The sequence below is a fragment of the Aspergillus saccharolyticus genome (assembly GCF_003184585.1).
Source record: "Aspergillus saccharolyticus JOP 1030-1 unplaced genomic scaffold BP01scaffold_70, whole genome shotgun sequence".
Classification (NCBI taxonomy): domain Eukaryota; kingdom Fungi; phylum Ascomycota; class Eurotiomycetes; order Eurotiales; family Aspergillaceae; genus Aspergillus; species Aspergillus saccharolyticus.
In genome coordinates, this window is record NW_020290680.1 from 14,223 (window position 1) to 33,285 (window position 19,063).

Genomic DNA, 19,063 nt, shown 5'->3' on the forward strand with positions numbered 1-19,063 from the left:
CACCCTCGGCCTGCTATGTACTATGTGCGAGTGCTGCAGATTTCCACCATAATTGCTCAAAGCCAGCGGAATTTCCTGAAATGATAGCTTAAATTTCATAACTCAAACCCTATTAATGTTACAGCGAAGACGCCCAGGCCACAGCGTTTATTGATGCCTGCCTGAAACTGAGGATCCAATTCATAGATTGCGTCGGTACGAAAAAAGAGATTAGTTACGGTACCCAACACTTTTGCAAAGTATTTACTGAACACTCTGATCTGTCGTGATCGTGGACTATTGTGCTGACCATAACCAATTCCTCCTCCCCGCTGAGAGTCTAGAAAGCCGGGTTGGCGTTTGTGAGCAGCTGAACGAAGTAGGCCTACAAATGCAACCGCGAGAAAACCATTAGTCAATCTGCGCTCACCAACAGGCTTTAGCAGGCAATATACCTGGAACCAAGTTCCCGCCTCAGGTGCCGGCTGCAAGGCATCGCTATAGCCGCAGTGGGCGTCATATCGTGTGGCTGAGCTGTTTGAGGTACCGTCACTCTCGCCTCCGGGCTTCACCCAGACGAAGGCATCGACGAGCGAGTCGCCGGTACTGATGGTCGGGCGCACGCCAAATCCAGTGCCAATGACGTTGCACCAGTCACCCCAGGCCTGTTGGCCTGTCGGCTGCTTACCGTTACGGCCTGGAATTTTCAGTTCATATTAGCTCAGGGGAAAGCTGGGAAGAAGCTTGGGAGAAACATAGACACCATACCAGTATCGACGATAAATTGAGCGTTGAAGCCCTGCGCTTGCAGCAGTGGGGCAATTGCACTGATGTACTGTTGTTCATCACAAACGCTGTTGCCCTGGGTGTATGAAGGGCAGGAAGATATGGTCCAGGCGTTGTAATTGGCGACATTGGTGGCCAGACCGCGCACTGCAGCAGGGGAACTGGCGTTCTTGTAGACACTTGCGTAGAGGTTGGCTGCAGGTTGCTGGTTGGCAGGCCAGCCGAGCCAGCCGGCGTGTCCTTCGATTTCCGGTGGTTAGATTCAGTACACAAGATGAATCAAGGATGCGTAGCTTACCGGCGTCAAGGTACATAGCCACGTTGGGGAGATTAAGCTGAGTCAGGGCATAATTGGTACATTCGAGATAGGCGCTCTGGGCATTGGCGCACTTGGCCACATTGAGGTTGGTCACCAGGTTGGCCAGACTGTCGGGCTCTATGATCAGGATGGTGTGGACATCCGAGTACTGCACCAACACCTCGCGAATAGAGTCAATGTAGGCTTTGTAGTTTGCAACCCCATTGTTTGCGATTGAGTACTCGCCATTGCTGGCCAGTGCAGCGCAGTCGCGATCAGGGAGGTCATACACTACAAATTGGCCGGCAATGGGGGGATTGGCTCCGGCCGCATTCTGCGCCTTGATGTCGGCCAGGTAAGTAGCCATGGTAGGCACTTTGGCTGCGACATCCAGCCACACAAAAGATGGCACCTTGGCTGCAGCGGTTGCCGCCGCCTGAAGCGAAGATAGGGTCCCCGTGAGAGATGGGATGGCCAGAGACGCCACTTCCGATGAGTAGTATGGGTTCACATAGAGCTGGTACCCACTGAACGGATTACCACTTGCGCTGGCTGTAGTAGTGGCCGAGGTGATGCCAGTGGAGGTTTTAGTGGTCGTCGTTCCCGCAGCATTAGTCGTAGTGGTCGTCTTCAAGGTGGTTGAAGTAGTGGTTGCCTTCGAGGTGGCGGTAGAGCCCGCAGCAGCTGCTGGCGTACACTGAGCATAGTCTAAAGCCAAAGAAGGTCAGCTATATCTCGTAATCTCCCCCAAAGAGACACAGAAGGGGCTCATACATTGATTCACAGTGGAGCAAGTGGCTCCAGCCACACAACTGGTGAGTCCGGAATAGCCCTGACCTCCACATTGACCATAGAGGGTCTGCTGAGCCTGGATAGCAAGTGGCAGCAATATCCCTGCGAGAGACAATGCACGATGCATCTTGACAGGTGGATATTCCTTGCCAGAACTTTTAATGACAATAGAGTTGCGTTGGTTGGTTTACACTTGGAGACAGCGAATTTATAGATGCTGTCAATGCCCAAAGTTCACGGATACGCCGCCGTGCTGCCCTGGGACGCATCGCTACTTTCCGCGTCGGTTCCATCTATTCTCAGTCCTGTGGAATATATCCAAGAACGAGGGCATCGGAGCAGGCTTTACTCCGTTCTGGATCGAGATAGAGGCTCCGTCAGGGTCCTTTGGTGGCGCTGCCAAGATCCCAATTGGGCGCGGAGACCACGTACAACAATCACGCGTTCCTGAAGAATCCTGCATGCATCCCCACATTTCGGCAGTTGATATATTGATTCGGACTAGGCTACATCCCAATGTCGGCTTCACGGTCCGTTCAGCCTACATTGACTCTATAATGGGGTAATTTAGCCGCAATGACCCGGTTGAACTCAAGACTACGTGTGAAACACTGGAAAATAGATCGTAGCTCTAAGTATGCGAGGCATTATTGAGTACCACACAGTATTGGTTTTCTCAACTCTTCCTTTAAAAACGTGTTCACTCGCAATAGTCGACAGCAAAATGGGCATTTTCTCGACTTTGGGGAGATGAGCCCTACCTAGTGCTGTAGGGCCTGCCAGCTCGCGTTATCGCATTTAGTTTCTAGGGAACTGCGGGGTGAAATCACTCGATGGTCACACAGTGCGCTAGGACTCGCGACTGGGGGCAACCGCTCGTCATTACAGAGTATTGTCGGAGCCCCTTGAATTTTCAGTGTGAATATATTGTCTATGTAAACTGACGGTCCCCACTTAGTACACATTGTGATCGATTAGCTAGCGGCCATAGCCTCAGTCACTACCATCAGACATGTTCAAGGCTACAAAGATATATTGCAACCAGATGGGGAAGACTGTCTCCAATTGGAGAATATCCAAAAAAAAACATACAACAGAAGGGATTCGCTGGTGGTCACCCACCCAACTACTAACCTCCCGGCGTGTGGCTTGAGTACGGCTGAGCGGACGGGAAGCCCTATTTTCCACACCCTGTGGTCGTATGTACTGTTTCTTGCTCAATTTAAACTCATCAATGAGAAAAAACTATAAGTCCTGATCAAAGTATGCAAAGCATCCGCAAGGAGATGATCCTAATTATAATAATTCTTGATAAGTTCTGAAACCTGGTCATCGTACATATAGCTGCCTGTTGTCGTTTTTTTGCAATTGCAGCCCGATTGTAAGTGAACTGCGCAGAGGGCTGACACAGTGTTGACACAGGCTCATGAGATGCAGTTATCATCTCAGCAAGCTTATCCAATAGGCCCTTTCCTCAACTGATTTATTTTCCAGCTGGATTTAACGTTACATTCAATGGCGCAATTCATAATATCAGAGGCTCTCTCGCTTTCTTCCAAAATACTACTCTATCCTCGCCTGGCGCAAACGCCAGATCAAACCGCAGTGCCACACACCTGATCAGCATCCGCAATTGCATCATTGCTAGAGCTTTTTCTGCATACGTGAAGGAGCCCTGCTGTAATGGGAGATATGCTGCTGCCTGTGGTGTGAGCGAGTTCCAGCGCTCGGGACAGTACTCGGCAGCGGATTCGAAGTATCCCTCGTCTTGTCGGATGGCCCATGTAAGGACAATGACAATGACATTCCCAGAAATGTACATCTCCTCGATCTGTAGACCTTTAGGCAGGGGCTTACGGGGAAACCCCATGGGCACCGGAGGGCGCTACCGTAAGGTCTCGTGAATCAGCTGGTTGATGAAGGGGATTTGCTTGAATTGCTTATAAGTCCAGCTTGCAGGCCCATCTGCACAACTGTCGCGTACTAACAGTTGGAGCTTCCGGTCGATCCTAGAATATTTGACCATAAAGTAAAGGATAGATAGGTCAATAGGTCTAAGTGAGGAGAGAAAGGGAGTATTGACAACTTGGTAAAGGTCATAGCGACACTTTAAGACAAAACGTCAGCTTGTGTCGACAAAAATTGCTCACATACCTGTCAGCTAGAATCAGAGTGCGAAGTGTCTGGCTCAGCTGCTTGGAGCAACAGCTTACAAAGTGCTCGAATCGACCAGTGGCCCCTGAATTTACACGCAGCATATTCATCAGCCACTTCAGGGTCGTCACAACCCCAGCTGTGGCCATGGCCCAGTGTAGCCCATCGACTGCTGAGCGCTCAAGTCCAGTCCTGTCGCATACCCGGCACTATGATTTTCCCTTTCCTCTCGCCCTTTTTATCAAGAGACTTTTACTTTAGCATGCGGAAGTTTTTGGAGAAAGTGATCCCTCCTATCACGTTCCAGCATAGAATATATTCCGTTGAACGAAGTTAACCGGCTTGCCCGTACCAATTCGATGAGCCATGAATTGATTGATCTTCGCGGCCACTCGAGCCTCGTAACTGTCCAAAGCTATGTTGACCGTATTGACCTCTCGGAACCTAGAGAAGAAATGTTGTTCCGCCAGCATCATCCTATCTCGAACGCCCAAGCCCTGGTCCCAGGCTTCTCCTTGCAGCCGATGCTTTGCTGCAGCAAGAAGGCTCTCGATCCCGACCTTATCGGGATTACCGAGTTCTGATCGTGCCAGGGGCTTTGGCGCACTTGGAGGAAGAGCCAAATACCACCTCGATGGCGGAGGCACGAAAGATGGTCAGCTCGCGTGGTCTGTTTCGGACAAAGTCACCATAACGCGCGTGTAGCTTCTGAGCATGCAGCTGGTACTCCAATTCTGTTCTCATCATAGACAAGAAGCTGTTTTCGTGGAAGTCAGTCACTTAGATTGGGGATCCACTGACAGACTTCAACCCGAGAGGTGCGCAGGAATGGGGTTTGGGAAACGACATGATCGCTTGAAACGATGCATCAAAATGCTGCTATAAAGTCCTGCCAGGAACATTGCTCCACCTACAGAGGTACAGAAGAGAGCAACAGATACCAAGCTCTGCCACAGCAAAAGCCCAAGAAGCAGACCCCTGAATAAAAGCGCATAGGTTCATTAAAGTAATTCCCAGCCATAGCTGTCAACCTCGACATCGTCCTGGTCATCTCTTTCTGCGTTGTGCTGGCGTCACCGGACAATGCCGCTGTTTTGGATCTTCCTGTATCGCGCCCTCGCCCCTGTCGTACTATTTTTCCGTGGCTTGTCGACGAGTCTTGCCAACGTCAATGTAACGTGTACGAGTAATGAGTTACCGCGCTGGATCCTCCTTCCGGCCAAATGTGTGCGGAGTATATGTGTGAGTATATCTTCACGGCTGGGGTAACCTGCTGGACACGAATCCAACCATTGACTACCATTAATGCAAGGTAAAGGAGACAGCACGGATCTAGCGGCGATTTGTACAATTATAGTAGTCGCTGGCCCAGTTGACATCATGAGGGCGTACGTCGCCTTGGAACGTGGTTAGGGCGTTGGTTCTGTACTGGCTGGCTCGTGTGCCAAAGGTGAAGAAGGCGCAGAAGCATAAATCCAAGTGTCAGCCGTAGGGGAGAGTCACATCATGAGAAAGATTTCCCGCTGCTTTAGGTCCTGTATTCTGGAGGTGATATTCATGGATTTGGCAGAATGCGACCGTGGGGAGGGATAGATTTTTGTTGCGGAGTGACCTCTTAACCTGCTCATCATGGATGCCTGCAATCCGCATTGAGAAATGTCCATAACTGGCATTCATATTTGAATATATATTCATCGGTTCTGTTATGTATTATTGATTCCAACTCGTCTTGATATTCATTGTTTGGAAAGTGGTTGCCCACAGGGTATAGCGATGTATTCTCAAGATTGAGGCTTTTCCGACTGGCCTCATAAATTCAGGTTCCGATTGACATGTACTAGACGACCACAAGATATCAAGACGACCCTCCCTTCTTCTTAGCCTGTCGCTTCCCCATGACAATTACCGGGGTTATGGTAAGAATGAGATTCGCCACCACGACAGCAGCCTGAGTCCCAAACACAGCAGCAATCCCATCGCGCTGAATCCAGGCAGGCTGGAAATAACCCACGGAGAATCCACTGGCAGTGCGCCACGCGTTGATGATCGCAGAGGTGACGGTGGACTGCTCGGGGTATTTCTCTAGAGCATACGCCGTGATGGATCTGATGACCTTCAGTTAGTTCATCTGCATCTCCCAAGGGGACATCACTTACACAGTACTGGCCACCATGCCCGCGACCACCATCAGCCACCCAAATGCCAGCCCAATCCAGTGCTTACCATAGTTCAAGGTGAAGCCATAGGTCAGAAGACCACAGGCCATGGTGACAATCGCAGCCCAGACTCCGTGAAGCCGTTTCTCTGTGTAGTATGTCTTCGGGCTGGATCGAGTGACCCAGTTGTTAAACCAGTACCCATACACCCAGCCTGATTTATCTCAGTGTGACGTCTGGACATTGACTGGAAAGAACGAACTTACCCAAAAGCGCACCGATAATGGCAGCCCATCGCAGGGAGGACGACTGGACGGTGTTGAAGAGATACGGGGGCTCGGCCACGAAAGTGGAGACGGTGACTGTAATGCCTACACTCCAAGCCGATCAGAGAGCTTCCTGCAACGAAGAAGGAGTCCATACCGATAGGCCAGCAGAAATTGACCATGGTCGCAATGCCAGTCAGCAGCAGAGGGGTCTTGAAGATAAACACTACCAGGGTCTGGCACCAGAAGAGCAGGGTCGGTCCGGCGGGGAGATTATGGTTCTTGACGCCTACCATCGACAGCAGGCGACTGTTGCGCTGGCATTGACGCCCGGGCAGGAAATATGTTTCATATCCGAATAGAAAGATTAGAAGGGTGGAAAGGCCGTAGAAAATCGTGAGGATCCCAAATGAGACTTTCCAGGTACTCCCCGCGCCGATATAGCCGGCCAGCGCGGGCCCAAGGAACGGTCCCACAAGGAATGTCGTTCCCCTGAAATGGTCAGGTCAAAACCGAGAGATTAAAGATCATGAGGAACCTACCAGATATTGATCATCTGCGACCACTCTTCATAGGAAAGTCAGTATTGCGATCCAGGGCAGTTCCTTCAGACGGTAAACGTACCTTCAGGGGGATACATGTCGTGGATGATTGGGAGACCTACCACCTGCGGCACGGTACCGAAGAGACCTTGAAGGGAGCGAAAGGCAGTGAAGACACCATAATTGTTAGACAGAGTAGCTCCCAGGACCAAGAAGGTAGTGATGAATTGAGGCCAGAGCCACACTGGAAGCCTAGCTGATTATGAACACATTTTCGACGCTGTCATCGCGAGATACGTACCGGCCGTAGGCTTCAATGAAAGGAATAGCCATCAAACCACCAACTCCTTGAAGCAGTATGCCGTAGTTCATGGTTGTCGCGGTCTTATCGATGGTGATGCCCCATTCTAAGGCCTGGGGAACGATCAGAGTGGCGCCCCAAGTCATGCCCCTGCAACACTCACATATTAGTGTTTTGCTCATGCTGATACAATCGCATAGAACAAACCCATCAGCTAGAATAGAGCTTGACATGAGCGCAAAGAACATCAGACGCTTTTTCCAAGGGCGCCAATTCCGGGGATTGCGCTGCTCATCTCCATCGTAGCCACCACCATCAGTGGATGCCTCTGTCACTTGGACGCGGTTATCCTTTTGTTCTTGAGCGAACATGCCTTCGTCAAGGCAATCTTTGACCTTGTCTGCAGCCATAGAAAGTCCTGCACTTTGAAGAGACTTCCAGCGGGTGGCTTCGCAGAGAGATGGACAAGAGTGAAGAAACTGTAGAGGGAAGTGGTGCGTGGGGGTCAGTGAGTATGAGCAGGGAGAGTGGATAAAAAGAAGACAGGATAATATGGACAAAGGATCGCTAAATGCAGTGTAGTTCCCATCTCTGGACAGGGATTGATCCCCACCGTTTCAATGCAGACGCAAATAAATGGTAAGTGAATGCAAAATGTCCCACCACTCGTGCATATTTCGAATGTCTAGACCACTGCTACCCGCTTGCCAAGGGAAACGCACCACGCCAACCAGCTCCTTAGTCTCAGGGCTTTGATATACTGGTGGTGGGTAACGACAAGGAACTAGTGATGACCGGCGGATTCCTATATATTAGGCTTCCAAGACCTCTGTCCCGTACGAGGCCCTTGTCGAGCTTCGTCCCTTGATCTGTTCTTCCAGCATGTCCGCACCCTTGCCTGGGATTCAGCTGGCTAAGACGGTCACTGCGGTTAGTGTTCGAGACACGACGGGGAATTTTATCCATGACTGGTATAGACTGACCCGGAGATAGGCCGCAGCCCTGGGGTTTGTACCAGTGGCCATTCGGTTTAGGCTGTTCGACATACTGGTGGCGATGGCACATCCTGCTCGCGGAGAAGAAGTGCTGGTTGCGTATCAGCAAACCATGGGCGTTGATGATGAGTCCATTTTGTGTGAGTGAAATAGGCTATGCTATCCTACAGTTACACAACTGATCCTTATCGGATTCTTGAATCCAGGTGCTCAGTTAGTTGGTAAATCTGGCAAGCAGTGTCTTCAGGCTTGACCCCAAATTGATCTGGGAATGCAGATGATGCCCTCTACGCAATGGCTGGACTCGGACTTGTAGACATGACCGATGACGGGGCATACTCCACCAACGAAATCACCAAGCATTTAGTGCAGACACCCTCGGCGCAACACGGAGCCTTGCACTTGTCAGTCATGCATCTCACCCTGTCTGGCTCAAATTAACCCTGCAAACCCAGCACCACCGAAGCGCTATTGGCTGGCGCTTTTCTCCTGCGTCGACTCGAGAGCGACAATTTTCGATACCCATTCCCGGAGCTCCGGACGCCAATGCAATATGCGCATAAGATGATGGGCAAGGATGAGCTCGCACAGAAGCACACGTACAGTATCATGGCCGCCGAAGGACGGATGGATAGCTTTAACAAGTTCATGGAGGGTAAGTTTATGAAGGCGACTACTGCTCCTGAGCGCCTGGCGCGATTCGGATATGACATAGAGCCGATTCTTCGTGATGCCAAGTCGCGCCGCGTCATCGCCATGGTTGACATTGGTGGTGGTCGTGGGGAGATGATGCTGGAATTCAAACGGGTTTTCTCCGTGTTGTTAGCCGAGGACCTAGTCGTTCAAGAGTTCAACCATGAGATCCACGAAATTGAGGGACTCACGCTGTCTACATGGAACTACAAAGATGTCAACAGTGAGCAGCCAATTCACGGGGCCGGGGTTTATCATTTGGCGCATATCTTGCACAACCTCCCGGATCTTGACGCCGCATGCCTGCTGCAAAAGATTTCTCAGGCGATGCATTCCCAGTCCCGCCTGCTGATCCATGAATTCACGAAGAATGTCAACAATGCGAAGATGCATGCCACCATGATTGCACTGTTCGGGGGACGGGAGAGAACTGCGACGGAGTGGCGACAGCTGGCAGCCCTGGCCGGCCTCAAGGTGACCTTTGAGGCCTATCCCGAGGCGGGGGAAGGGCTGGTGGAGATGAGAAAGCTTTGACGACCAGTCAATGTGCTGGTTTTTGCTGGAACTTAGAGTACAGCCTGCACTAGGCTGAAGTGGCCTGATGTTTATCGCACTAAAAATGATTAAATAATTCATTGGTGGATTGCTCAATTCCTACCCCATCGGAGGATGTCACGGCTGCTTCCGAACCGGAGGGGAGATAAAAGCATAGTGGATCGAAAGGGATACTCCCTATTAGTCTCTCCACTTAGGACCTATTATTCCATCACTAGCCAGGTTAGTGCTTAATCCTGTATATTGCTTTGGTATTGACCCTGATCGAGATGCAAGCACAACCAAGGGGCTAACCAGGGTCCGCAGAGACCCTTTCATCCCGGTAACGTTCAGGTTAGCATTGAATGCGAATAATTACTGTACTTATGTACTGAGAATGAATTAACCCTCTTGCTGTGTGCTGCCTGGCTGGCTTAACTAGGGTAACAGGGATTGACATCTAGTTTCAGGACTTTTTGTAAGTCATTCAGTCATTCACTGTAAGTTGAGTTGGTTGGCTATAAGAACTTCGGGCAAGAACTGTCCCAAGGGTAATGTCTGTTGCCCGCCTATTGTACAGCAGTTATTGTTGCTCAATATGCCTGTAAACCACGCAAATGACAGCAGCTATGGTCAGTTCTCCAATCTCCTTCTTCGTATGAGATTGTCACGACCTCGGTGGCTCTTTTCCTCACTTCATCGGGCTCCTCATATATCCTCTGTTTCGATCCCTTCAATGTCCCCTCAATCACCTCCTTCTCTTCTCCAGACATCATCACACCTCCTTGGTTATTCCTCATAGATAATAGAGATCCGGTTGATCTTGTTTCCTGAGCTAAAAATTGTCACTCTTTAGCTGCACCCTACATCTATGCTTCATGGGTTGGACTCCCTGGAAAAACAAACACACGAACCACAATCATGTCTAATCATTCCTTCTAGGTCTTGACTGCCATTGCAGGTCTCGCCCTATTGTCTCGCTTTGGTATCAAATCATGGATCCGGTGGGCATTACCCCGTGTCAGCTCCCCAGGTCGCGTATGGGGATTGGAAGACTTTTTCTATGCTGTAGCTTATGGTTTCGACCTGGCGCATATTCTGTTTGTTCAACGGAGGTTCGTCTGTGCCTTGAGCCAATTGGTTAACCGATGTTCATAATTTATGCAGCTATCAGTCCGGATTGGGGCGACATTTATGGTTCCTGTCTCCTGATGAGCTCAGGGATACACTGAGAAACGAATTCATATCTCAGCCACTGGGTATGCTGCCATTAGCATCCAAGAGACCTATCGATTCGGTCCGCTGATGACCTTCCAGCGGTTTTTCCTTCGATGCTGTCTCGTACGGGAATGATGTGTTTCCTCTACAGTTGCTTCAACGGGGCTGACAAGCAGATTCGGGTTTCGATCCTTGTCTGCATGGGAGTCCAGATTATCATCAACATGGTCACGGTTGTCCAAATCATCGTTCAGTGCGGACCTGATCCTTACCATTCGGTAGGACTGTGTTTGAGACACTCTGTCGATGGAAAGGTAAATCTTTGCTAACATCTTCCGTGAATCCCAGGCAAACCGAATACTCTACTTTCACTACCTGTGGGATGATCTTCCTTCCGACGGTTCAGTCATCTGCCACTCACCGAGCGTACAAACAATCATTGGGTTTGTTCAAGGAGGTAGAATCGTCCCGTCGAAGTGTTCGATGGCCGGATTCTATGTCCCAGGTACTGATGCCGCTCTAGGGTTCAATTCTAGCATGGACCTGTTCTTGACAGCACTATCGGCGATACAGCTATGGCGCTTTCCGATGCGAGCGACGGATCGGGGACCGTCGCACAGCGAATCACTTTGCTCGAGACTGAAAAGGATTCCCCGAGCGTCGCGACATCGACGTTTGTGGCAGACCTGCGTTCTGAGCGGTCCGTTGCTCTTGTCTGGCATCGCTTCGATAATCAAAACATGGGTAAGTGGGTCGATGACAACGAAGATTGGCGTCGCTGAACGGTTCCTGTTTAGCTCCTCAAAGCGATCGGCGAATGAAACGATATCACCCGTGAGTCAAATTGGGGCTGAGGCTGTCTAGATCGTGCTAACACAATGATGATCGGAAGACAACATAGTGCCCTTCGTCTTGTGGGTGAAGTACGCATTCGCTCCACTCTAGGACGAAGCAAGCACTGATGTGTCTATGTGCAGAATTGAGAACTACAGCATTCTTCTTGCGACTTGCGCCCCTATCATCCGGTTACTGGTGTCTAATATCGCTCGTCACGGATCACCGAGCAATGGACCGGGCTAGGGCCTAGAATTGGATACGGTTCTCCACACACATGAGCAGGGCACGGTGATTCTGGCAGTGCCTCCGAAAGGTGTTGAAGGGGAGCCGATCTCGGCACACGACGAGCATGTAGGGGGATCTCGGGGAAGAAGCGTGATTATTCATACCGATATCCGCGTGGATATTGACTCGAATAGTTCGTCCACGAAACGCCTCGTGGGTTGATCTGCTCTTTATCTGGTGTTTAGCTCCAAATCGGTCACCTCCTTGGATTGGGATCCGCCAATAATCGAACTTCGGGGATCAAGTACGGGATAGTCCTCGGCCGAGCAATTACTGACCAAGCCCACAGACCGACATCCTACCAACCCTGTCGAGGCATGACCTGGGCACATCCGAGGTCTTACTATCTAGGCCCCAGTCAGAGTTTCTCAGCAGGCTCATCCATCCCGAGGTGGATGTCAAAGGCAATCCAGGTGGCGTCAATCGGCGGGTCCGATCACACTCCAGGGAATTTGTCAGTGAGCACTGGTCCAATCCAGATTCTAGACGAGTCATTATGTTCGAAAAAGGAATGCACCTGTCAAAGTCGATACAATTCATGCGCTGCGGAGGTTGGGAGGTTTATCTCCGGGCCAATGCGAGAAGAGGCCGTAAATGATCTGTAAATTGCCCTTCTTTGTCTACAAAGAAACTCATTCCCCCCTCACCCCCTGAAATTCTTATCTTGTCACTCCGGTCCACCACATGTTCCTCATCACCACAACTCGTATCTTGACCGTCTCTTCCGCATATGAAAATATAGTTACTGAGCGTCCACGTTGTATAGACCATGAGGTTTACTGCGCACTCTCCTTGCCTGACAACCCGCCCAAGGACGCCCCGTGAGAACGGTTCCACCCAGCGATCATGTCTGGCCCAAAACCCAACGATAGCAAGTACGGTGGGTCACATCTCTGTAGAATCAATCAAGCTGACTGCGAGACTAACTCGCCTAACCTTTGCTAGGCCAGCCATATGTGGCAGCCTCTTGGGTAGGTCATCTACCAGCACCCGACCCAGGCAGTGTCTGATATCAACTTCTAGGCATTGACAGCAATGGCTAGCTTAGCCATGCTGGCTCGAATTGCCATCAAGTCCTGGATTCGATGGGTAGTGCCTCGTGTCAGCTCCCCCGACCGCCTGTGGGGCCTCGAAGACTTGTTCTACATTGTTGGGTATAGCCTCGATCTCGCTTACATGGCACTGCTGCAGAAAAGGTAGAGTTAGTCTGTTGGTCTAGCCCTTTCGTCTGTCCAGATCACATAGGGATTCAGGATCTAAGTTTCAGGTGTGCAGCTATAATGCAGGGCTGGGACATCATATCTGGGACCTCACGCAGGCGCAACACACCGAGCTCCTGAAATACATGTTAATCGGTCAGCTCCTGGGTGAGTGAGCCCCTTGCGAACGTCCTTCCATTCGCGAGGCAACTCAGCTGAGCAAGGTTGTAGCATTTATTGGTGCCATGTTTGCCCGCACTGGAATGTTGTGTTTCCTGCTGCGGTGTTTCAATGGGGCTGACAAGCGCATCCGCATCTTCATTTTCGCCTGCTTGTGTGTTCAAATCGTGGTCAACGTAGCGACCAATCTGCAAAGCCTCCTCCAGTGTGGGCCCATTCCCCCTCGCACGGTGAGGCCCTCCACTGCCTCTGGTCTCAACCCCGAAGGATGGCTTATCCCGCTTACTGCGACTTCTAGGTGGATCGATTCGAATATTTCCACTACCTCTGGGATCCCAGACCTTCGGACGGCTCGGTCGAGTGTCAAAAGCCTTCCGTACAAATTATCACGGGATACGTTCAAGGAGGTGGGGCCTGATTGAGCTTTGTCTCTCATCCTATCAGCCTGCATACGCTAAGACCTTCTTAGGATTCAACTGCGCAGTCGATCTTGTGCTGGCAGTCTTAGCGGCAGTGCAGCTCTGGCGGTTCCCCATGGCCAACAAGAACCACATCACCTGGAGTGGTGCTTCGTTTTGCTCTCGCTTCAAGAGTATCCCTGCCGAGTCCCGGAACCGACGTTTATGGCAGACGGGGGCTCTCAGTGGTCCGCTCCTACTGTCCGGGATTGCGTCCCTGGTTCGCATCTCGGTATGACCAGCGACTGTTGTGTAGATACAGGCAAAAAGCATTGCTGACTAGTTGGAATGCAGCTAATGCAAACGATGGAGGGCGCTGCTGACATGACTTGTGAGGATCCAATACCATACCAGGCATCGCTCCTTTCCCCGAACTGACCTTGCTCGCTAGATCGAATAGTCCCATTTGGCCTGTGGGTGAAGTGAGTTTTGCCTCTTCTCTCCTGGGCTCCAGTGTTACTCTACTAATATTCTGCCATGACACAGACTTGAAAATGCCAGCCTCTTGATCGCCCCGTGTGCACCGATTGTCCATTTGCTGGTGTCACTGATGTCGAAGAAAACCCCGAGTCAGAGCTACCCCTGGTATGGCAACCAGTCCGGGGCAGGTGGACCGGCACTGGAGTTGGAGACAGTGCCGTACAGCCAGGACAAGGGGACGATAGCTATCTCGACGGTGGACCATGAGAGTCTCCACGACCGACGCCCAATAGGTCAACAAGAGACCGGCAGTGAAGCGGTCCTCGTCCGGACGGATATTCTGGTAGAGTATGATGCATCGGAGCGAGGGTCGATCCCGAGTTTAGTGGCTTAAAATATCATGATGTACTTACTATGTATGGTAGACCAGGATAGACAGACAGCAGGCGGGGTTGGCGTCGCATGACACTCAGCCGTCGGACCGAGGCATATTTATAGCAAGTAGAGAGACTGTTTCACTGGCAGCATACAGCCAGCAGCTATATTACTCCTCCGCAACTCCATCTTCGTAACATTCATACTTCTAGAATCTCCCAAGGTTCTCGTTCCGCACTGTACATAATTAAAGTACCAATCCACAAGATGCCCCTCCCGGAGACCATGCGTGCTGTCGTCTTCCACGGACCTTACAACGTGGCTGTTGAAGACCGACCCACCCCTAAACTGCAGACCCCTAAAGATGTGATCCTGAAAGTGTCCGCGTCAGCTCTCTGCGTAAGTCATTCGATCTCTACTCCCCACCCAGCGTGGCTCGAGAAATGCAGGCTCAACGAAGTAAATAGGGCTCGGACCTGCATTTCTATCGTGGCCACCTCCAATGCCCCCGCGGCTTCATCTGCGGCCACGAATTTGTCGGCACCATCGCAGAAAAAGGCGAGGAGGTCTCTAACTTCGAGATTGGGGATGCGGTAGTGGTCCCCTTCTACGCGACCTGTCAGGAATGCTACTATTGCGTGCGAGGACAGGCCAGTCGCTGCAGCCAGGGCTTTCTCTTTGGCAATTCGGCACCGGCCAACACCATCGACGGCGGACAGGCTGAGTTCGTTCGTGTCCCCTTGGCCCCGACCACTCTGGTCCACAAACCCTCCGGGGTACCCGACCATATGCTCGTCCTGATGGCCGACATCTTCCCTACCGGCTATTTCGCTGCCTCGCGATTCCTGGCCAATCTGGCTGAGCGCGACCGTAGGGAATACACGGTCGCGGTGGTCGGGTGCGGGCCGGTGGGGTTGTGCACCATCGTGAGTGCCCTCACCATGGTCGACAAAGTCTACGCCATCGACTCCGTCCCCGAGCGTCTGGCAGAAGCAGAACGACTCGGCGCTACTTCCATCCCTCTATCCTCCGACCCCGTGAGCAAACTCCGTGAAGCCACCGACGGCCGCGGGGCGGACGTGGTGATCGAGGTGGTGGGCCACGCCGATGCCTTCATGATGTGTTTTGAGATGGTGCGACCGTGGGGTACGATCCATTCCATCGGAGTGCACAGCGAGATGCTCCCCTTGAACGGCCAGCGGTGCTACGGCAAGAATGTCACCATGGCGTTTGGACGTTGCCCCGTGCGGAGCATCTTCGACGAGGCGCTGGCGGTGTTTCAGAAGGTGTACCCCAAGTTGGAGTTTTTGTGTGGATATCGCGTGCCTCTGGAGGAGGCGCCTCAGGCGTACAGGGATTTTGAGGCGCGGAAAGCCCATAAAATTGTGTTTCGTCATGGAGAGTGATGCTTGCGGTAGCGATAATGAAGTGTGACTTACGTGGTAGTGTCGTCCGTACAGATCTATCTTCATCACAGTGGAATGAAGAATTTCTCCTCCTCGGCCGCTTTCCTCGCCGACTCCTGCGCCCCGCGCTCAATGCGCTCCTGATACTCTGATCCATAAACCCTCAGCCCCGTTTGAACCAGCTGCTCCTTCCGGTGTCGGAGACCATCCCAGGCCATCCGAATGGCAGGCATCTGTATGCATATGAGCTGCCACGTATAATTGTTGTGAGGAGATGGTTGAGACACCAACCTTCGCTTGGCTCCATGCCCTCAAAGGACATCTCTCCTTCAACTAATCTTTCCGCCTTGGCTTCCTGGCAGTAAATCCGCGCCCTCTGGTGCTGCTTCTTGAAGTTCTTGGCTGCTTCGTGAAAAGCATGCTTGTTGATGTCGAAAAGAGGGCCATCGTCGCTGTGGAGGCCCTCGGTGTTGGTCAGATAGTCCCACAAGGCGAGGTCGATGGTTTTGTCGGCTGGGTAGGTGTGGAGAGACATCGTGATTGTGCAAATTTAGAGTTGGTTCAGCTGGGATTCGAAAAGGTGCATGGTCGCTGTCCTATATATCCACCCTCGTCGGGTGTTATTTCCGTGTTCTCATCTGTTCTCTCGCCCGATGCTCAGCTTCTATTCGAATATGGCCGTGCATCGGGTATCTTGTCCGAACTACGTGGGGGATACGATCTGGCCCGGTTGAGGACCCACTCCTTGACTCGCAATTGCCACTGTTCATCGACTGTCATGTATGCATTGAAGATGGACACTATCGAGCATATACCCAGATGACCGTTGGTGAATGGTTGTGAGTTCGCAAGCTAGGTGGGTGACGGAGGTAAGTAGAGTTTCTTTCGCCATTCACAAGCCAAAGAGCAGAATGATATCCATCAAGTAAACACATCTGCCTGCTTCTGCAACTCCAGGAAGATCCCCTTATCATGGCCTGGGATCACTTGCCCCTTGGTAATGCGCTGCAGATGCTTCAGCCGCTGAGTGCTTCGGAACCAGGAGGGATGATCCCGCGCCAGCCAGCCCTGAGGGATCCCATCGCGCCACTAGATATCCACATTAGCTCCTGTGCATCTGCATAGGGTGGACGTACATTCTCAATAACATGGCAATGATCACTGATGAAGAAAAACGTGCCAGTGTTCAGCATATTGACCTGCATTCCAATCAATCCGTCGGTGTGCCCGGGCAGATGATGGAGAGTGATGCCCTGACAGAAGTCGAGCGTTTGGTCGTTGAACGTCTTCCAATTCCTAGTCGAACCCCTTCAGCCAACCAGTTCTAACTCTCAACACAGTGAGTCCCTTACAAAGACAACTTCAAATAATGCTCCAGATACACTCCACTATCGGCCCCAGTCGCGACCGACCAAAACGCATTCGTCAACTCCCTCTCATGCACCCAGATCTCAACATCCGTACGATCGAAGAATTCATCGAGCCCTCCCGCATGATCCAGATGCAGATGGCCGATAATGATCTTCCGCACATCCTCAATCCGATTGCCCGTGGCCTCGACCGCAGCCCGCAACTCGTGGCGCGGTTCGTAGCGCACGCGGGCGAAGATATCGGCCACCACCGGGCCCCAGACCTCGGGGTAGTCTTTTCCACTGCCCGTTTCCCAGAGGATTAAGCCTTCGTGCGGGTGATCGATCAGCACGCAGTACATGGGCATCTCGCAGCGCTCGTTGACGAAGGAGGCGTGCTCGGTGGATTTGAGGCTGGTGTTGCCGCCGCGGACGACGAAGCCCTTGTCGCATTCGAGCCAGCCCACCTCTAAAAGGTGGAATTTGGTGCCGAGGGGGCAGACATTGGAGATCGCGTGGGGGACCGCGCCTTGAGAGAGTTGACTTTCAATTGCGGACATGATCACATGGAACTTCCTGAAGCCTTGAGGGTGATGAGAGTTCACTTGGAAGTGTTATTGGGGTTGACTACTCTGTATGGGTGTTAAGTTGTGTGCTGTCTATAAATAAAGGTTAACCCCGCACGATGTGACAGGGATGAAGGCACTGATGATGTAGAATTGCGGGGTCGATTGAACTTCATGTTTCTCTTGTCCGGTCGATGAGTAAATCCGGTAGAGATAAGTGAATCTGCGGAATTGGGAAATCGGACCAAGGGGAAATTGGGGACTGGGGATTGGAGACAGCTCTTTATAGGAGCCGAGGGGCCGAACAACAACCCCGCCGGCTGCTTGTTATACATCATTGTTCTATCGTACTATAGCTTTTCATATATACATCTGACAGGTATCTCGCATTGCAACACCGGTTCAATTCAATTCAAAACAAACCCCAGCGCACAATGACTCCCCTCAGGCAAGGAAGTTCTTCAAGAAGTCCAACTTGCCAAGCGGCACACCCTGGGCGCGCAGGATGGCATACGTAGTGGTGATGTGGAAGTAGATGTTCGGCAGCCCGAAATTGAGCACATACGACTCCGGAGTGAACTCGAGCTCCTGGTCACCGAGGGGCGCCTTGAAGGTAGTCTGCTCCTTGCCGGCGAAGGCCGCCGGAGTGATCTTCTGGACTTCAGTGAGGGTGTTGTCGATGCTGGTGTAGAGCTCCTGGTAGGTCTTGGCCTCGGGGGCAGGCGCGGCCGGCTCGACCAGCTGGGCGCGCGCAATGGTCTTTTCAATGAGCAAAATAGTGATGAAGATCTGGAAGGAGAGTGGCTTCATATCCTCGTGCAGACGGGCATTGAGGAGGTCGTCGAGGGGGATGCCCTTCTCAGTGGCATACTCCTCGCCCTTCTTGAGGATGTGAGAGAGGGTCTTGAGACCGCTGATGAAGGTTGGGATCGTGGTGTTGTAGAGGGAGGAAGACATCTTGGCAGTGATGGTTATTGGAGGGAGATGGCGTGCTGGGGATAGCTGATTGCTCGATTTATGCTTAATATATTATGATGGGATATTATTGCCTGATGGTGGCTTTAGTTATAGTCCCTGAGGAAATTGGTAATCCACAGTGTGGAGAAAAGAAAAAGGGGATGATCATTAGTAATCGACCTTCCATGCGGTTCTATTCCCCCCCCAACCCAGGGAGATCTGCACGCTACTATTAACCTCAAACAATTACTTATTTGGTTTGACTGATGTCTGACATGACAAATCCAGCACCAGGCTCCAATGATCAATTGACTCGT

The 19,063-nt window shown here is 51.6% G+C and overlaps 8 protein-coding genes across 8 annotated transcripts; 4 read left to right on the forward strand and 4 right to left on the reverse strand.

Annotated features, from left to right (window-relative positions):
- Positions 1 to 319: 319 nt before the first annotated feature.
- cbhC (putative cellobiohydrolase) lies at positions 320 to 1,982 on the reverse strand (the record flags this gene model as incomplete). Its single annotated transcript, XM_025578877.1, has 5 exons — positions 320 to 364; positions 435 to 676; positions 748 to 1,005; positions 1,064 to 1,771; positions 1,838 to 1,982. 5 exons carry the CDS (start codon positions 1,980 to 1,982, stop codon positions 320 to 322), a joined length of 1,398 nt encoding a protein of 465 aa, XP_025426368.1.
- Positions 1,983 to 5,856: 3,874 nt separating this feature from the next.
- BP01DRAFT_351428 (putative MFS transporter) lies at positions 5,857 to 7,645 on the reverse strand (the record flags this gene model as incomplete). Its single annotated transcript, XM_025573838.1, has 8 exons — positions 5,857 to 6,114; positions 6,166 to 6,379; positions 6,432 to 6,536; positions 6,589 to 6,923; positions 6,974 to 6,998; positions 7,056 to 7,225; positions 7,275 to 7,424; positions 7,482 to 7,645. The coding sequence occupies 8 exons, from the start codon at positions 7,643 to 7,645 to the stop codon at positions 5,865 to 5,867; spliced, it is 1,413 nt and encodes a 470-aa protein (XP_025426369.1). The 3' UTR covers positions 5,857 to 5,864.
- Positions 7,646 to 8,137: 492 nt separating this feature from the next.
- BP01DRAFT_361295 (putative O-methyltransferase) lies at positions 8,138 to 9,498 on the forward strand (the record flags this gene model as incomplete). The annotated part of the gene is made up of 5 exons (XM_025576117.1): positions 8,138 to 8,204; positions 8,268 to 8,409; positions 8,476 to 8,490; positions 8,547 to 8,673; positions 8,725 to 9,498. Exons 1-5 carry the CDS (start codon positions 8,157 to 8,159, stop codon positions 9,494 to 9,496), a joined length of 1,104 nt encoding a protein of 367 aa, XP_025426370.1. The 5' UTR covers positions 8,138 to 8,156.
- A 940-nt stretch (positions 9,499 to 10,438) lies between these two features.
- On the forward strand, positions 10,439 to 11,794 carry BP01DRAFT_308404 (uncharacterized protein; the record flags this gene model as incomplete). Its single annotated transcript, XM_025572339.1, has 6 exons — positions 10,439 to 10,611; positions 10,664 to 10,755; positions 10,814 to 10,992; positions 11,063 to 11,171; positions 11,238 to 11,505; positions 11,671 to 11,794. Coding segments are annotated over 6 exons (945 nt in total), but the record flags the coding sequence as incomplete, so codon positions are not given.
- A 705-nt stretch (positions 11,795 to 12,499) lies between these two features.
- BP01DRAFT_395903 (uncharacterized protein) lies at positions 12,500 to 14,487 on the forward strand (the record flags this gene model as incomplete). Its single annotated transcript, XM_025578429.1, has 10 exons — positions 12,500 to 12,716; positions 12,782 to 12,807; positions 12,860 to 13,032; positions 13,112 to 13,203; positions 13,267 to 13,445; positions 13,514 to 13,622; positions 13,685 to 13,905; positions 13,968 to 14,004; positions 14,065 to 14,095; positions 14,160 to 14,487. Exons 1-10 carry the CDS (start codon positions 12,683 to 12,685, stop codon positions 14,485 to 14,487), a joined length of 1,230 nt encoding a protein of 409 aa, XP_025426372.1. The 5' UTR covers positions 12,500 to 12,682.
- Positions 14,488 to 14,631: 144 nt separating this feature from the next.
- On the forward strand, positions 14,632 to 15,874 carry BP01DRAFT_351433 (alcohol dehydrogenase family protein; the record flags this gene model as incomplete). Its single annotated transcript, XM_025573839.1, has 2 exons — positions 14,632 to 14,867; positions 14,936 to 15,874. Exons 1-2 carry the CDS (start codon positions 14,736 to 14,738, stop codon positions 15,872 to 15,874), a joined length of 1,071 nt encoding a protein of 356 aa, XP_025426373.1. The 5' UTR covers positions 14,632 to 14,735.
- Positions 15,875 to 16,795: 921 nt separating this feature from the next.
- BP01DRAFT_308369 (N-acyl homoserine lactonase family protein) lies at positions 16,796 to 17,783 on the reverse strand (the record flags this gene model as incomplete). The annotated part of the gene is made up of 3 exons (XM_025572337.1): positions 16,796 to 16,963; positions 17,011 to 17,170; positions 17,227 to 17,783. The coding sequence occupies 3 exons, from the start codon at positions 17,781 to 17,783 to the stop codon at positions 16,796 to 16,798; spliced, it is 885 nt and encodes a 294-aa protein (XP_025426374.1).
- Positions 17,784 to 18,068: 285 nt separating this feature from the next.
- Positions 18,069 to 18,926, reverse strand: BP01DRAFT_361302 (DUF1993 domain-containing protein). Its single transcript, XM_025576118.1, has one exon. It carries the CDS (start codon positions 18,744 to 18,746, stop codon positions 18,234 to 18,236), a length of 513 nt encoding a protein of 170 aa, XP_025426375.1. The 5' UTR covers positions 18,747 to 18,926; the 3' UTR covers positions 18,069 to 18,233.
- Positions 18,927 to 19,063: the final 137 nt, after the last annotated feature.

Excerpts from the sequence above, each read along its gene's own strand:
- BP01DRAFT_361302 (XM_025576118.1), bottom strand. The coding sequence starts at position 18,746 with ATGTCTTCCTCCCTCTACAACACCACGATCCCAACCTTCATCAGCGGT.